At 36.1% G+C, this 14152-nt stretch overlaps 1 protein-coding gene across 1 annotated transcript in view; it reads left to right on the forward strand.

The window, feature by feature from the left end:
* Window positions 1-12418, forward strand: part of CPQ (carboxypeptidase Q) — a 598544-nt gene extending 586126 nt beyond the window's left edge. The window contains exon 8 of the mRNA XM_033126896.1: window positions 11951-12418. Coding sequence (XP_032982787.1) covers window positions 11951-12114 — 164 coding nt within the window. The 3' untranslated portion in view covers window positions 12115-12418. The remainder of the gene's footprint in view (window positions 1-11950) is intronic.
* Window positions 12419-14152: the final 1734 nt, after the last annotated feature.

Raw genomic sequence — 14152 nt, forward strand, 5'->3', positions numbered from 1 at the left:
CGTGCCTTCTACTGCACAACAGTTTTATAACTTTTTTTGTATCTGTAGGCAGAAATCAAAATCTGTCAATTTGAACACAATTATAGAAAAACCATGGTGACTTTAAGGCTTTCCACACTGAAAACAACCTTCCCACTCTTTTCAAGTCAAAGACCCATATGCATTGAATATTCTCACAGCGTGCTGTGTCAGAAACAATTTTTACTGATGTTTTCTTAGTGAGCATCATCTCCCAGGTGTGGTGAGAACTGCAAAAAGGCATTTACAAGGAGTCACACTGGCTCAGATAGGTGGGAACTTTATTGACATCAGGCCATAAAAGAAGAATAGGCAATTAGTTCTGTATGGACAAAGGGAGAGTAATAAATTGAGGCTGATATATAAACGTGAGTAAGATTCAAAATTCCCCTCTCGGAAAAAGTGTCAATATCAGTTTGTGTTGCAAAACCAGGTGGAAGGAGACAGTGGTGTGGGTGGTTCTCTATAACTCTATATGAAGCTATGAATACACATGTACACACATGAAATTATGAATTCAAGGATAAGGGGCATACTGCATATGAATGTGATTGTTCTTTTAAGGTTTGTAGCTGGATGGTAGTAAATTACAATTTTCTAAAATGTAAAATCATGACTCTCATGTGAAAGGTGTGAGTCAGGTCAGGAGAGAAATAAGACATTCAGGGGCAGGTAGGTGTTGACAACAAGCCCAATATTATACATACATATTTATATATTTACATATGTGTCTCTATGTAAATTTTATATAAGTATAAAATTTATACTTATCCTCCTCCCAATCCTTCTCATACTTGGAGAATATGCACTCCCATATAGGGAGAAGGCAGAAGGCAGAAGGCCAGCCCTCTGTTGGTGGCCAGTTTTTTCAGTGTTCTTGTTTATTTGTGTAATCCTGGATAAAATCATAGAGTGTGGCTTTGTGAATCACTTAACTTTTGAGAGGAAACATAAATGTGATTGTTCTTTAAAGTTTGTAGGTGAGAGGTATTAAATTATAATTTTCTAGAAGGTAAAATCATGATTTTCATGCAAATATAAAATGAACACATTGCATAATTTATTCAATTAATTACTTAATGACAGAATCAGTAAGACATTAACACCAATTTACAGAGCATTTGAGAAACTAAGTTTAATAAAGAAATATTAGGATAAGATTGCTAGGTTAGATAGAAACTAGTTAATGTCTTAGAGGCCAACTAACCTTTGGGATTATCTATTCTATAGGACAGAAATCACTTTCATCTCTACTAAACAAAAATCTATGGACTGACATGTTACATCACTAAGTCTGGGACCTTTAATCAATAGTAAGCTGTGAGTCAATCTAAGTACATTCTCCTAGAAATCATTGAGTGGACTTTGCAACTGAATGACATTGAAAAGATGTGCTGCCGACCTTTTTGCCTTATTTCAAGCTATGGATAATTTCCATACCAGTGGTGAAAGGTGTAGGAAGTTATTGCATAGTACATAATAGAGCATTTCGATCTCAGCTTATATATGAAACATCCCGTGTTTTTGGTAAAGAGAAGCTACTTGTCATTCTCCAAGGCAGGAGCATAGAGTAGAATCCCCAAACAGTAGGATTCATTTACCAAAAGTTGCTGTAGAGAAGGAGAATGAAGCCAGTGTTCATCTTTGCTTTTGTCCCATTAGATATTTAATAATTCTTTCATTTATTCCTTCAGTGATTCCACAGATATTTATTAAGCATCTACTATGTGGCAGGCATTGGGGACTGGGGTGACAAAGACAAAGTCCTTGCCTTTATGGAGCTTACATTCTAATGGGAAAGACAGGCAGCAAACAATAAAAGCATTACAAGAATAATATAATTTTAGGTAGTAGATACTGCGAAGAAAAAAAAAGCAGTATAAGAGGGATAACAAGTGATCAGAGAAAAGGAGGCGGTTTCAGATAGAATGGCCATGAACTCCCATGAGGTTTGGCAGGCCCTGCATGTGTTGCCTAGCCAGAGCAAGGGTGGGGCTCTGCTGTTCATCTTTTGAGAGATAGCCCCAGGCTTCCTGAGCCCACTCTATGAACATAATCCAAACTTTTGCTCTGTTTCATGGCCGAAGATGCCTCCAACTCAAATTTTCATCTCCTTGTCATGAGGTAGAAAAGGGGAGAGAGGACCAGAGCAACAAATGGTTTTCCACTGAGGATAAAGTGCTTACAGATTTCCTGGGATAGGGCAGTGAGAGAAGATACAGAAAACTGGTTAGGAGTATGGTTTTTAGATCAGAGACACATGGGTTGGACTCCTGTCTCTACAACTTTAGACAAGTTAAATCTATTTTCCATTTGTTAATAACATGTGATCACTTTCCCATGGGGTCATGGGGAAAATTGAATAAAATAATCTTCAGAAAGTCATAGGCACACAGGAAGCACTCAACAAAATAGTATTCTTCTTGTTATTGTCACATTTGGATAGTCTGTAGTACCATCTTCAAGTAGCAGTGATGAATTAGTCTTACTACTGCCATACAGTTCTTCAACTTTATGGAAAGATGAATCATTACCACAGAGCTTAGGTACATGAGAACTGGAGGTCCTCCAGGTATGTTGGTGTTGACCTAAGCTATGTAGTAAAAGTTATCCCAGCAAATTATCCTACTCCAAGTTTTCCAAAGAGATAGTAGGTGCAGAGGCTTAGGGACACACCTGAAACTTTTTAACACAGGCTTGAAGATTCTTGGGTAGGTTGAGAGTTTTGAAACGAAAATTATAATACTTTTCATGGAATTTTCATCAGGGATTTTTTTTTTCATTTCCTGTCCTATCCTTTGTTTTACTATTTCTTTTCTCTCCCTCTTAAAAGTTGATTTCTCTTCTGGAGAACTATGAGTTATGAAGCTATTAATTAGCTGCTTCTCACTCTAATTTTCAATGAGATTTAATACAGTAGGGATAAAACTGCCCCTTTTGAAAAGAGAGATTAAATATCTACAAATGTCATGAATTTATTTTCTAGTTGTTTTGATAATGATGTTTTTTCATTTTATAATTTTGCTAAAAGAAATAATTTTAATTAAATTTTAAATGTATTTTTTAGATTTTATAGATTCTAGGGAGACTAAATTATCTTACAGGGTATAAGTTAAGACCATAATGTTCTTTTGTAACTCCATAATTATTATGATGAGGGGAATGTCTGTAATACATTCCATTGCAATTAAATTGCATAGCTCAGACTGTTCGAGATCTGTTTACAAAGGAGAAATGGCTTTTCCACAGCTGCTTGCCTGTGAGTGCATTCTTCATGCAACACTGCAGCAGCCAATGTATGCACTGAAATAACAGACTTCAAACTTTCAAATCTTTCAAATGTCTGCTAAAAACGTCACATAATACAAATTGCTTAATTTGTGTACAGGAAAACCCACTAATTACAAATGAATGAGAGTCAACCTACAATAATGGGGCTATGAGAATACCTATGTATGCACCCATCCATCTCTCCAGGAATTAGCAGGTATTCAGTCTTTTTCCCAGGTGCCACACCGACCATTGCCAGTACTGGGATCTGTCTGTGAAGACTAGAATCTGCTGAGAACAGCATGGGGCAGGCTGGATATCTCTTACAATGTTCATTGGACCATTGTCACCCAGTCACACAGCTGGAAGATATTTTCTGAAATGAATATTTACAAAAAAGATTTAGAGAGGAGAGGGAAGAAGGGGGAAGGAAAGGAGGAGAAGGAAAAATAATCCAAACCAGGGTCAAAACGACGTCATACAGAATAGACTTCCTGATCCAACTGTCCCATCTTTAAGAACAATCATCAGAACTTTGATTTGTTAAATTAGAATTTTAAGTCTTTCAAGTCAAAATTAATTGATCATGCTTTTATGGATATGTTGGGTCATCCTTGTAGTTATATATCCTCTATAATAAAGTATTAATTGAGCACCTGTGTATCCTCACCAGCATCTTGAATGTTGAGTAACATTATCTCTATTTCATGAGTGAGGAAAATAACTCTAAATGGCCTTCTATAATTTGCCCAAAGTCACCTAGTTATTTAGAAAGAGAGTTTGAATTTGAACCCAGTTCTATCTTCTCTTAGTTGTATTTCCCTGCCTAGGTCCAACTTCTCCTTGGTTGACATGCTAAGGATATGTCTTCACATTCTTAAATTCTAAACCTCCCTGAGAAATAATTTTCTAACAGTGAACTGCTCTAATAAAGCTGTAGCTTTGTTTCCAGGGGGTAAATTTGGGCCTTCAGAGCAAGCTTCTTCTTGCCAGCTTTCTATTTCTAAAACGCATTTGATGATTCCCTGTTCAGAGCTCATAAACCTGTCAAAAGACCCTGTTCAGTTTATCCCTAGGGATAGTTAACATTTACCCCACTCTGGATGTCAGGTACTCTCAGAAATTGAAATGCAGGCTTTCCCTCAGTGCTGGTCTTTTAGATCAGTAGCTGTCACTGCTAAAATGTCTCCTAGGAATCACAAAGAAAAAGCTGCAAAGCAGCCGGTAGGCCCACCCTTGTATCTCCTGCAGTTATCAGCATTCTCATTGGCGATGTCAAATTTTCTGGAGTTGTTTTAGTTTTGTAATATGTTAACAGGAATTTAGATGATCTCTGAGGAAATGTCTTTCTTAAGTCACTAATTCTAAGGGGAAGCAGCCAAATTCCCACCAATCTGGCAGTCAAATTCTTTTAGTCTAAGACAGAAAGGAAATTTCAGAAGCCTGGAGAGAGCATGCACAAATATTTCTTGCCTTCATTTTTTCAATATGAAATTTGGAGACTTTTCTGTCAGTCACCAGACAGTGTCTTTAGGAAGCTTGGAATGGGAGGAAAACAGCGAGCTGCATTCTGTCTGCTGGAATGAAATGTCCTTTTCTGTTTCTGACGTCCACAATTCTGATTCATCTTCCATTCTCTCTCGGTGACTTCCATTCTTTGAACTCCTTGATTTTATCCTTAATTTGTACATGAATTTGACATCCACCTGATACTCTCTGGGATCCAGAAAGCATATGCTCCCCACCAACTTCAACTAATTCTAAAATGTCATGGTTTCTGTTTGAATGCTTCCAGCCACTACCAAAAGTAAATACATAGATTTTTCTACCCTGGTTGAGTGCTGTGAGCTCATGGTATAGTCTTCCGGTTTTAAAAAGGATTTTTGGCCTTTCCATTGGGAAGTTTGGTTATAGTCATCCATATGCTTTCCAGAGAATTATAGAGGCTGGAATGTCATCATCTGGTCTTGGTCTTTATTACCTGTACCCCAGACTGTCTTCCCCAGCTGTCTCCTCATATCCATGGTCATTCACACAAATCCACTTCCACATTTTTCTGGAGCATTTCCCTAAGGAGCAGTTCCAGTCTCCCCACCTTCCTGACTACTGGCTCCCAAGAGCTCCCCATTTACATTTAGTCTGTTTTCAGTCTTATATTTAGGACCTTCCACAGTTGTTTGCCAACTTTATCTGCCAGTAATTAACCCAAGTAATCCCCTATATCACCCAAACTGGAATACTCACATACACAGTTCACCTGGAATGTCTATGCCCCATCTCGGTCTGTTGCTATCCTAAGTACTTGAGCTGGATATTTTCTTTTACCACTCCATATCATTCCTTCTCATTCGCTACCCTATACAGTGCCCCTGGAGGCTAACTGTTATAGACTGCGTTAACAAATCAGCCTTGACCTCTGGTTTATGATTGGGTTTGGCCAAGGGGAGGCCCCATAGGAGATGGGAGGCACAGCAGGGGACTGATGATTCCCTAGCTTCTTTAAACACACAGGTCCTCTGGTTGCCCTCTCCCACAGCTATAACTGCAACTATAGCTGCTTTCTTCATTGCCTTTTAGATCTACCAGTGATAATGGCTGTACTTGTTGCTTGCCCAGGAGCAGTTTAGCATCGCTTACTGCTTTTATTTAACCCTGACTACTCTTTGTAAATAATTCTCTCATTAAATTCTCGAAGTTACTTTCCTGTAGTGTTCCATCTGTTTATTACAAGTACTCTGACTGATATAGTACCCTCAAGGACCAATTTATTCATAAAATTTGCTGATTTCATTCATTCACTCAACAAATATACATTCATCTTCTATTTGGTGCTATGTTATAGGCATTGGTGACAAAACGGGGAACAAAACACCGACCTTGCCTTCAGGGAATTTACAACATAGTAGAAAAAACAGAATTGAAACAATCAATTATACCAAAGGATGGTGAAGATTATGATAAGAGAAGTATGGAGAGCACACAGTAAGGAAACCTAGTCCAGGGGTCTAACTACATGAGCTATGCACCATTTTTTTTTCGGCCTTCCCTGATAGCACTCAGTATATTCTGACTGTGGACACATTTTCTCTGCCTCTACTGCAGAATAAGCTTCTGAGAGTAGAGACTATGTCTTTTTCACCTTTATATCCACCTCAGTCCTTAGCCTACTGCCTAGAATATTGTAGGAACTCAAGTATTTATCCAACTGAATTGGATTGAACCTTCTGAACATTTGTGGACCTTGGCTCTGGCCCACACACTGAAGGTTTTATGTTATCAGGCTGAGTGATGGTGAGATCCCATCCTTTCTGAACTACCGGGCTAACAGAAAACATATTTTACTTATTTAGAAAGAAAAATCAGTGAAGAACAAGAACCCTCCTCAACATGTGTGAAGGGTTTGACAGTATTGGTAGCTTAATACACCCTGTTTTGGATATTTGCTGACAGCCATTGGAGCCATTAATTGTCACGGTTGACAGTTGAACTTTACACTTCCTTTTTGCCCCAATGGCTGTGTTATGTTTAATAGCACTATGGCTGAACTTAGTGTTAAATATGAATGAATGGAGGTAAATCCAAATTCTGCTCCAGAGCAAGGAGTTTGGGGGATAGGTAGGGGAAAACCTTGGCACAAAGTTTTTAAAACTTGGGTTGGGGTAGAGGAAATTTAGATGGCATCCTGAGGCAAAAAAGGGCTCAGGAACAGTGAAGTATCTAATGCACAGAACAGGAAGTAGAGGATTGGGAGAAGAGGGCTCTGGCAATTTGGTAGACCAGAAATTCATAGATATACTAATCCCATGGCTTAGCAGGAGGCAAAGTAAGATAATTCCTTAGAGGTGAAATATGATAACATGAGAATCTATAGGGAAAATAAAATTTTGGAGCCTAAAATTTGTCTGAGGTTCTCAGCCAGTACCTGTTTTTCTAGAGAGCGGGTTTTAATGAGCAGTGAGTTCATGTGGGACAGGAGACAAAACATGGGGCCCTAGTGTCCTTATATAAGATATTGATTAACTTTAGATTTATTAAGATAAATATATGAGCTATGATTTCTAAAGTCTCCACTGGTAGAATTAGAACAAAGTGTGTAACTTTCAAACTCATAGAGTGGGGGGAGAAAAAGAAGAAATGAGAGGAGGAAAAAAGAATCAAATAAAAAAAGGCAATAAAGACAGGAAAAAAAAACAACCTAGAAAACAAAATGAACAAATCAAAAGCAAAAACTAAAATTGTATAAATGAATCAAATTTAATAATAATCACTAGCTACATAAATTATGTATATTCTCCAGTCAAAAATCAAAGATTTTTAGACTAGATTTTTAAACTTCAATTTTAAACTATTTATAAGAGAAACCCCTAAAAACATAAGGACAGAGGAAGACTGCAACTAAAATGATGGATAAAGACATATTAGGTTAAACAAGAGTCGCTGTTTTGAATATTAGGAAAAACTGGGCTTCAAGACAAAAAGCATTACTACAAATGAAGAGGAAGACTACATATTAATAAAGATGTTCAATTTACCAGGAAGATATAATTCTAAATTTATGTGTCCCTAATAGCATAAATTTGAAATATGTAAAAAAGAAATTGTCAGAACTGTAAGAAAAATAAACACATCCAAAATCACGGAGGGACATTTTCATACACTCTTTCAAAATTAATAGATCAAACAGACAATAAATCTATGAGTTAAAAGATTTAAAGAACACAATTAACAAGCTTGATCTAATGTACATATGCAATACACTGAAAGCACATTCTTTTCAACACGTGGAACATTTATAATAATAAATCATACAAAAGGCCAAACAAAATCCCAAGAATCTATATCAGACAACCCACATTCTCTAACAGTTAAATTAGAAATCAACAATGAAAAAATAACTAGGGAAGCCCCATACCTTTGAAAATTAAAAAACACATTCTGGGCCGGCCCAGTGGCTCAGGCGGTTAGAGCTCCGTGCTCCTGACTCCGAAGGCTGCAGGTTCCATTCCCACATGGGCCAGTGGGCTCTCAACCACAAGGATGCCAGTTCGATTCCTCGACTCCCGCAAGGGATGGTGGGCAGCGCCCCCTGCAACTAAGATTGAATATGGCACCTTGAGCTGAGCTGCCACTGAGCTGTCGGATGGCTCAATTGGTTGGAGTGCATCCTCTCAACCACAAGTTTGCCAATTCGACTCCCGCAAGGGATGGTGGGCTGCGCCCCCTGCAACTAGCAACAGCAACTGGACCTGGAGCTGAGCTGCGGCGTCCACAACTAAGACAGAAAAGACAACAACTTGAAACTGAATGGCACCCTCCACAACTAAGATTGAAAGGCCAACAACTTGACTTGGAAAAAAGTCCTGGAAGTACACACTGTTCCCCAATAAAGAACTGTTCCCCTTCCCCAATAAAATCTTTAAAAAAAAAGAAAGAAAAGAAAGAAAAGAAAAAAAGAATTTACCTAAATGTTAATAATTTGGAAAAGTGACTTAGTCGTTAAACTCATTTTAAAAAAACACACACATTCTAACACATGAACCAAAGATAACAATCAAAGTAGGAATTAGTAAATATTTAAAACTGAATGATCGTGAAAATACTCATCAGAACTGGCAGGATATCGATAGTAAAGCTGTATCAAGGGGAAGATTGTAGCTTTATTTCTTATGCTAAAGATAAAGAAAGTCTGCAAAGTAATAGACTGAGCATTCACCTCAGAAAGTTAGAAAAGTGAATAAACCCAAAGAAAGAAAGAGGGAAATAATAGAAATACAAGTAAAAATCAATGAGAGAAAAACTACTATACAGTAGAAAGTATCAAAAACAAAAATTGACTTCTTTTTTTGTGCAAAAGACTAATACACCTGACAAACTACGGGAAGATTGATGAACAAAAAGACACTAGTAGCCAATATTGGGAATGAAAAGAGCATCCCTATAGATGCCGCAGACATTAAAAAATGATAAAAGCAAGTTATTATTTACCACTTTTTGATGACTATTTTGAATATTTGAGCAGAACACAAATTCCTAGAAATATATACTCCCAACCTTAATTCAAGAAGAGATACAAAACTTGAATAGCCCAATAACCAGGAAAGATATTGAATCATTAGTTAAAATTTTTACCATAAAGAAAGCATGAGATTTAGATGGTTTTGTAAGTTCTACAAAATAACCAGTAAATGAATCATTCTAATTTTATACAAACTATTCCAGAGTGAAGGAAAATAAATGAACACTTGGCATTTTATGAATCAGATATCTTTAGTGCTAAAAATGGATAAAATGGATGGCTACAAACAGAAAATGCTCTTTTAAAAAAAATTTATAATTTACAGTTAGCAATAAAAAGTATAAGCCATGGAGGCAAGAAAACTAACAAAAGGTATGCAAAACTATATTATAAAACTTTAAAGACATTATAGAAGATTTAAATAAATAGAAACACTTATCAACACACCATTTTCATGAATAAGAACACAATATCCTAATTAAATGTGAGTTTTCCCCAAATTGAGATTAACATAATTCCCATCAAAATCCAAAAATATTTTTTATGATATTTTAAAATTATTGTAAACTTTCTAGAAGAGCAAGTGGTCAAGAATAGTAAGGTACTTCTTCTGAAGAAGGAAGAGGAGAAAGTAAGGGAACTTGCCCTACCAGAAAACAAGGATTAGAAAGCAACAGTAATTAAAATACTGTGGTATTGCCACAGGAATAGACAAATAGACCAGTGGAACGGAATTAGAAAGCTCCAAAACACATCCACACATATAAGGAAATTTGATATATGGCAAAATTGACACTGCAGATCAGTTGAAAAGGAGGATGTACTAAGTCAATAAATTTTGCTGAGACAAATGACAAATAAAAATAAAGCCTACTGTACACAAAAATCAATTTCAATTCTAAGTGGATGAAGAATGTAAAAATGAAAGTCACAACTTTAAAAGTTTTAGTACATCAGAGAGTATTTTTATGATATTAGAGTAGGGAAGGATATCTTAAACAAGATGTAAAAAGTAAAACTCATAAAAAGTTCATAAATTCAACTGTATCAAAGTAAGAATGGCTATTCATCAAAACACATAATAAACAGAAAAGAGAGCCACAAATTTGGATATGATGTATACACACTACCAACAAAAGATTAGTATCTAAAATATATCAAGAACTACAAAACAGTAAGAAAAGACAAACAAATCAATTGAAAAATGGGCGAAAGGCACAAGTAGGCATTTCACAAAAGAGAAAACACAAATGAGAGAAAAATACATATATGAAAACATGTCCAATCCCACCAATAATTTAAAAAATTAAGATTAAAGCCATAGTGAGATGTTATTTCACACCCACCAGATTAGCAAAAATTTGCTTGACAATACCCAGTGCCAGAGAGAATGTGAAGCAAGAGAATGTCTCTTATAGTGACAGTAGAAATATAAATTGAAAAGGAAAACATTTTGGAATTGCCTAGTAAAATTAAACACACTCATACTCTATAACCCAGCAATTTCAGTCCTATATTTAGACCCTAGAGAATGCTGATAGCAGCATGTAACAGAAAACTGTTATTTACGTACAAAAAGCAAGTCACACAGAATCACAACAGGATGGTGACCCCTAAAGGGAGGAATGTATCTACAAGTGGTGGAAAGGGGGCTGGTGGGCATAGTTCATAAAATAGGTTTCAGAGGGACTGATAATCTCTTTCTTGCAATGAATTCTGGACATATGTATAGTTTTTATGTTGTCACCCTTGATAATATACATTTATATTCTCTACAATCTTATGTATGTATGGTATATTTCACAATATAACAGAAAGTATTCAAACAAATAAATAAGGCAATAGACTAAACAACTACAGTGGAATCCATAAAATGGGCCCAGTAGGTTCTGAAGGATGGATGTGACACAATGAAGAGTCCCTGAGGCTCTGATCCATTACTGAAACTATTATAGAGAAAAGCTTCACTAGAGTTTGAAGAAAGCTTTTAAGTGGACCAGAGACTCCTGCTGGTGCCCTTGGAGGTTGCCAGGGAATTTCATGGGAAGTAAATGAACAATTTGAGAGGGAAAATGAGTAAAGGAGTGTTGACCTCCCTTTGTACACAGGAAGGTACATAATTGGCACTCTTGCAGATACAAAAAAAAGATAGTCTTGTTTTATAAATATGAAGACATTTGTATCAGCTACTTAAACAAATAAAGGTTTATTTTCGCTCTCTTAGCAGGAAGTCCAGAAGTAGGAGGTGCAGAGTTTGTTCATTGGGTTAGCAATATTTTCAAAATCCAAGCTCCTTCTGTCTTTCCACTCTGCTATTTTTAGTGTGTGGGCTTTTTGTCCCATGTAGCTTCAAACTTCTCATCTATCTTTAATGTGTCATTAGGGTATTCTCCTGAGTTTTTTGTCAGTAAAGACTTACATAGAACTCTCTCATGGCCTGCCACTCACATTCTAGTAGTCAGAATGGTGTCCCATGGCCATTCCTTGTTGCAAAAGAGGCTAGGACAGTAACTATTCTGCCTTTGTGGTCTATATAGTAGGAGCAGGCAAGAATGAAGTAGAAATGAGTGGCAATGGTGTCTGAGCAACTATTCAGCAGTGTTTGTCAAAATACCTCATTAAGAATTCTTCCTCTTTTCTTCCCAGGAGCCAGTCTACTTGATGACTTATATAAGTATTTCTCCTTCCATCACTCCCGTGGAGACACCATTACTGTCATGGATCCAAAGCAGATGAATGTTGCTGCCGCTCTTTGGGCTGTTGTCTCTTATGTCGTTGCAGACTTGGAAGAAATGTTGCCCAGATCCTAGCAGGAAAAAGAAAGAAAGCACTTTTGCCATTTCTGGCCAGAAATCCTGGGTCTTCAGCTTCAGGAAACCCTTCTTCACCTAACAATTTCATCTGATGCATTTTCAAAGCACATACTTTTTCACACTATCTGTTATTATCATCTTTTTGATAGTTTCCAAATTCTTTGTAGATTAAGGAATGATTCCAATACCCACATAGAATCAATATACAGTAGGAATCATAGTGGGGGAGTTTCTTTGTACCACCTATATAAAAAATATTGTTACTATTTTGAAAGTAAATACTGGGTAAATCTTTGGAAGATCTCCAATTTTTATCTGTGTATTTATGAGCATTAAATCAAATACAGTGACACTAATTTTGGTTTTATGTTATTTATTGAAAGAGTAGAGGAATGCACAATTGTAAAACAGTCTTAGTTGAATGTACGGAGGCATTTGGCTTTATAATTTGTACTTTTATTAGGATTTTTAAACTAAGTTGGAATTTTCAATTAAAAGAAAAAAAAGGATGTCACCATTTAGGGGGAAAAAATCAAGGGTCAGCTGGTTAGCTCAGTTGATTAGAGCAGGGTGCTCTTAACAACAATGTTGCCGGTTGGATCCCCACATGGGCCACTGTGAGCCGCACCCTCCACAACTAGATTGAAACAACTACTTGACTTGGAGCTGATGGGTCCTGGAAAAACACACTTAAGTAAATAAAAGTTTTTTAAAAAATCAAGTATGTATAATCCCATTGCCATATTAAACAAGAGTACTAGAGTCTATCAGCAGATAAATGATAATACTATTTTACATTTATGTTTTGTATATTTCATATAATATTTTATAAAGTTGGGGCTTATTCACATTTTGCTGATAAAAGTATTGAGACTCAGAAAAACTAAAACTAAATAATTTTCACAAGTTCCTTTAGAGCAAAAATATTGATCTCCATCCACTCTGGTGATAATCTCTACTATTCTTCTACACTCAATGTACAGTATTCAATAAGAAATTATAAGATACACCCAAAAATGCAATAAATAAATAAATAATAAACTCATTGTCAAGAATTAAAGCAAGTAAGAGAGCTAGACTGAAAGATAACCTAGATGTTGGAACTATCAGACTGGGACTTTAACATAATTATGATTAATATGTTAAAAGACCTAGTGGGAGAAGTAGACAACATACATGAAGAGAAGGAGATTTTTAATAGAGAGATGAAAACTTTAGAGTCAAATGCAAATACTAAAATAAAAAACATCAGAGATGAGGAACATCCTTGTTGGCTTATCAGCAGAACAGAACAAAGTTGAGGAAAGAATCAGTGAACTTAGAAACAGGTCCATAAAAATTATCCAAACTAAAACACTAAGAAAAGAAAGAGCAAAGGAAAACAAACACAAAAGTGGCTCATCTAAGAGTTGTGAGCTAACATATATGTGGTCTAATATACATGTAACTAGATATCAAGTGGTCTAATATACATGTAATTGAGTTCCCAGAAGAAAAAGATAAGTATCAGTTTTATTAATGGTAATAATAAAAAGGGTTGAAGGACACAGTAAAGTTTTTCATTCCAGGCAAGGCCACAGACTAATACTGACTGATCCTTACACTGCAAACTAAAAATATTAAATAACATCTGAGAAACACTTTCTTAAACATAAGAACTAATGGGTTAAAAGGTAAAGAATATTAGACAGGAAAAAACTAAGTGGAGGCATGAAGAGAGTGCACAACATCAAACCATCTTTCTCTTTGAAAAAATTTGCAGAATGTAAATTTAAATCAAATTTTCACAGCATTTTATGGCCCAGAGGACAATAGACAAATCTCACAGCCTGCCACATTAGGGATACTACAGAACCCCAATAAAATTGGGACCCCCAAAATTATACCTCAATAAATGGTGAATGAAAAATAACTTGGAGGACCATAAGGGAAGTTACCATTATTGAATAAGTGCTGAGTGGAGGGTTCAAAGAAATTCCCACAGGTAACATTACAAGAAATATATATTCACAGTTAAAAGTGAAAACATAAAAAA

The sequence above is a fragment of the Rhinolophus ferrumequinum genome, chromosome 14, assembly GCF_004115265.2.
Source record: "Rhinolophus ferrumequinum isolate MPI-CBG mRhiFer1 chromosome 14, mRhiFer1_v1.p, whole genome shotgun sequence".
NCBI classification, from domain to species: domain Eukaryota; kingdom Metazoa; phylum Chordata; class Mammalia; order Chiroptera; family Rhinolophidae; genus Rhinolophus; species Rhinolophus ferrumequinum.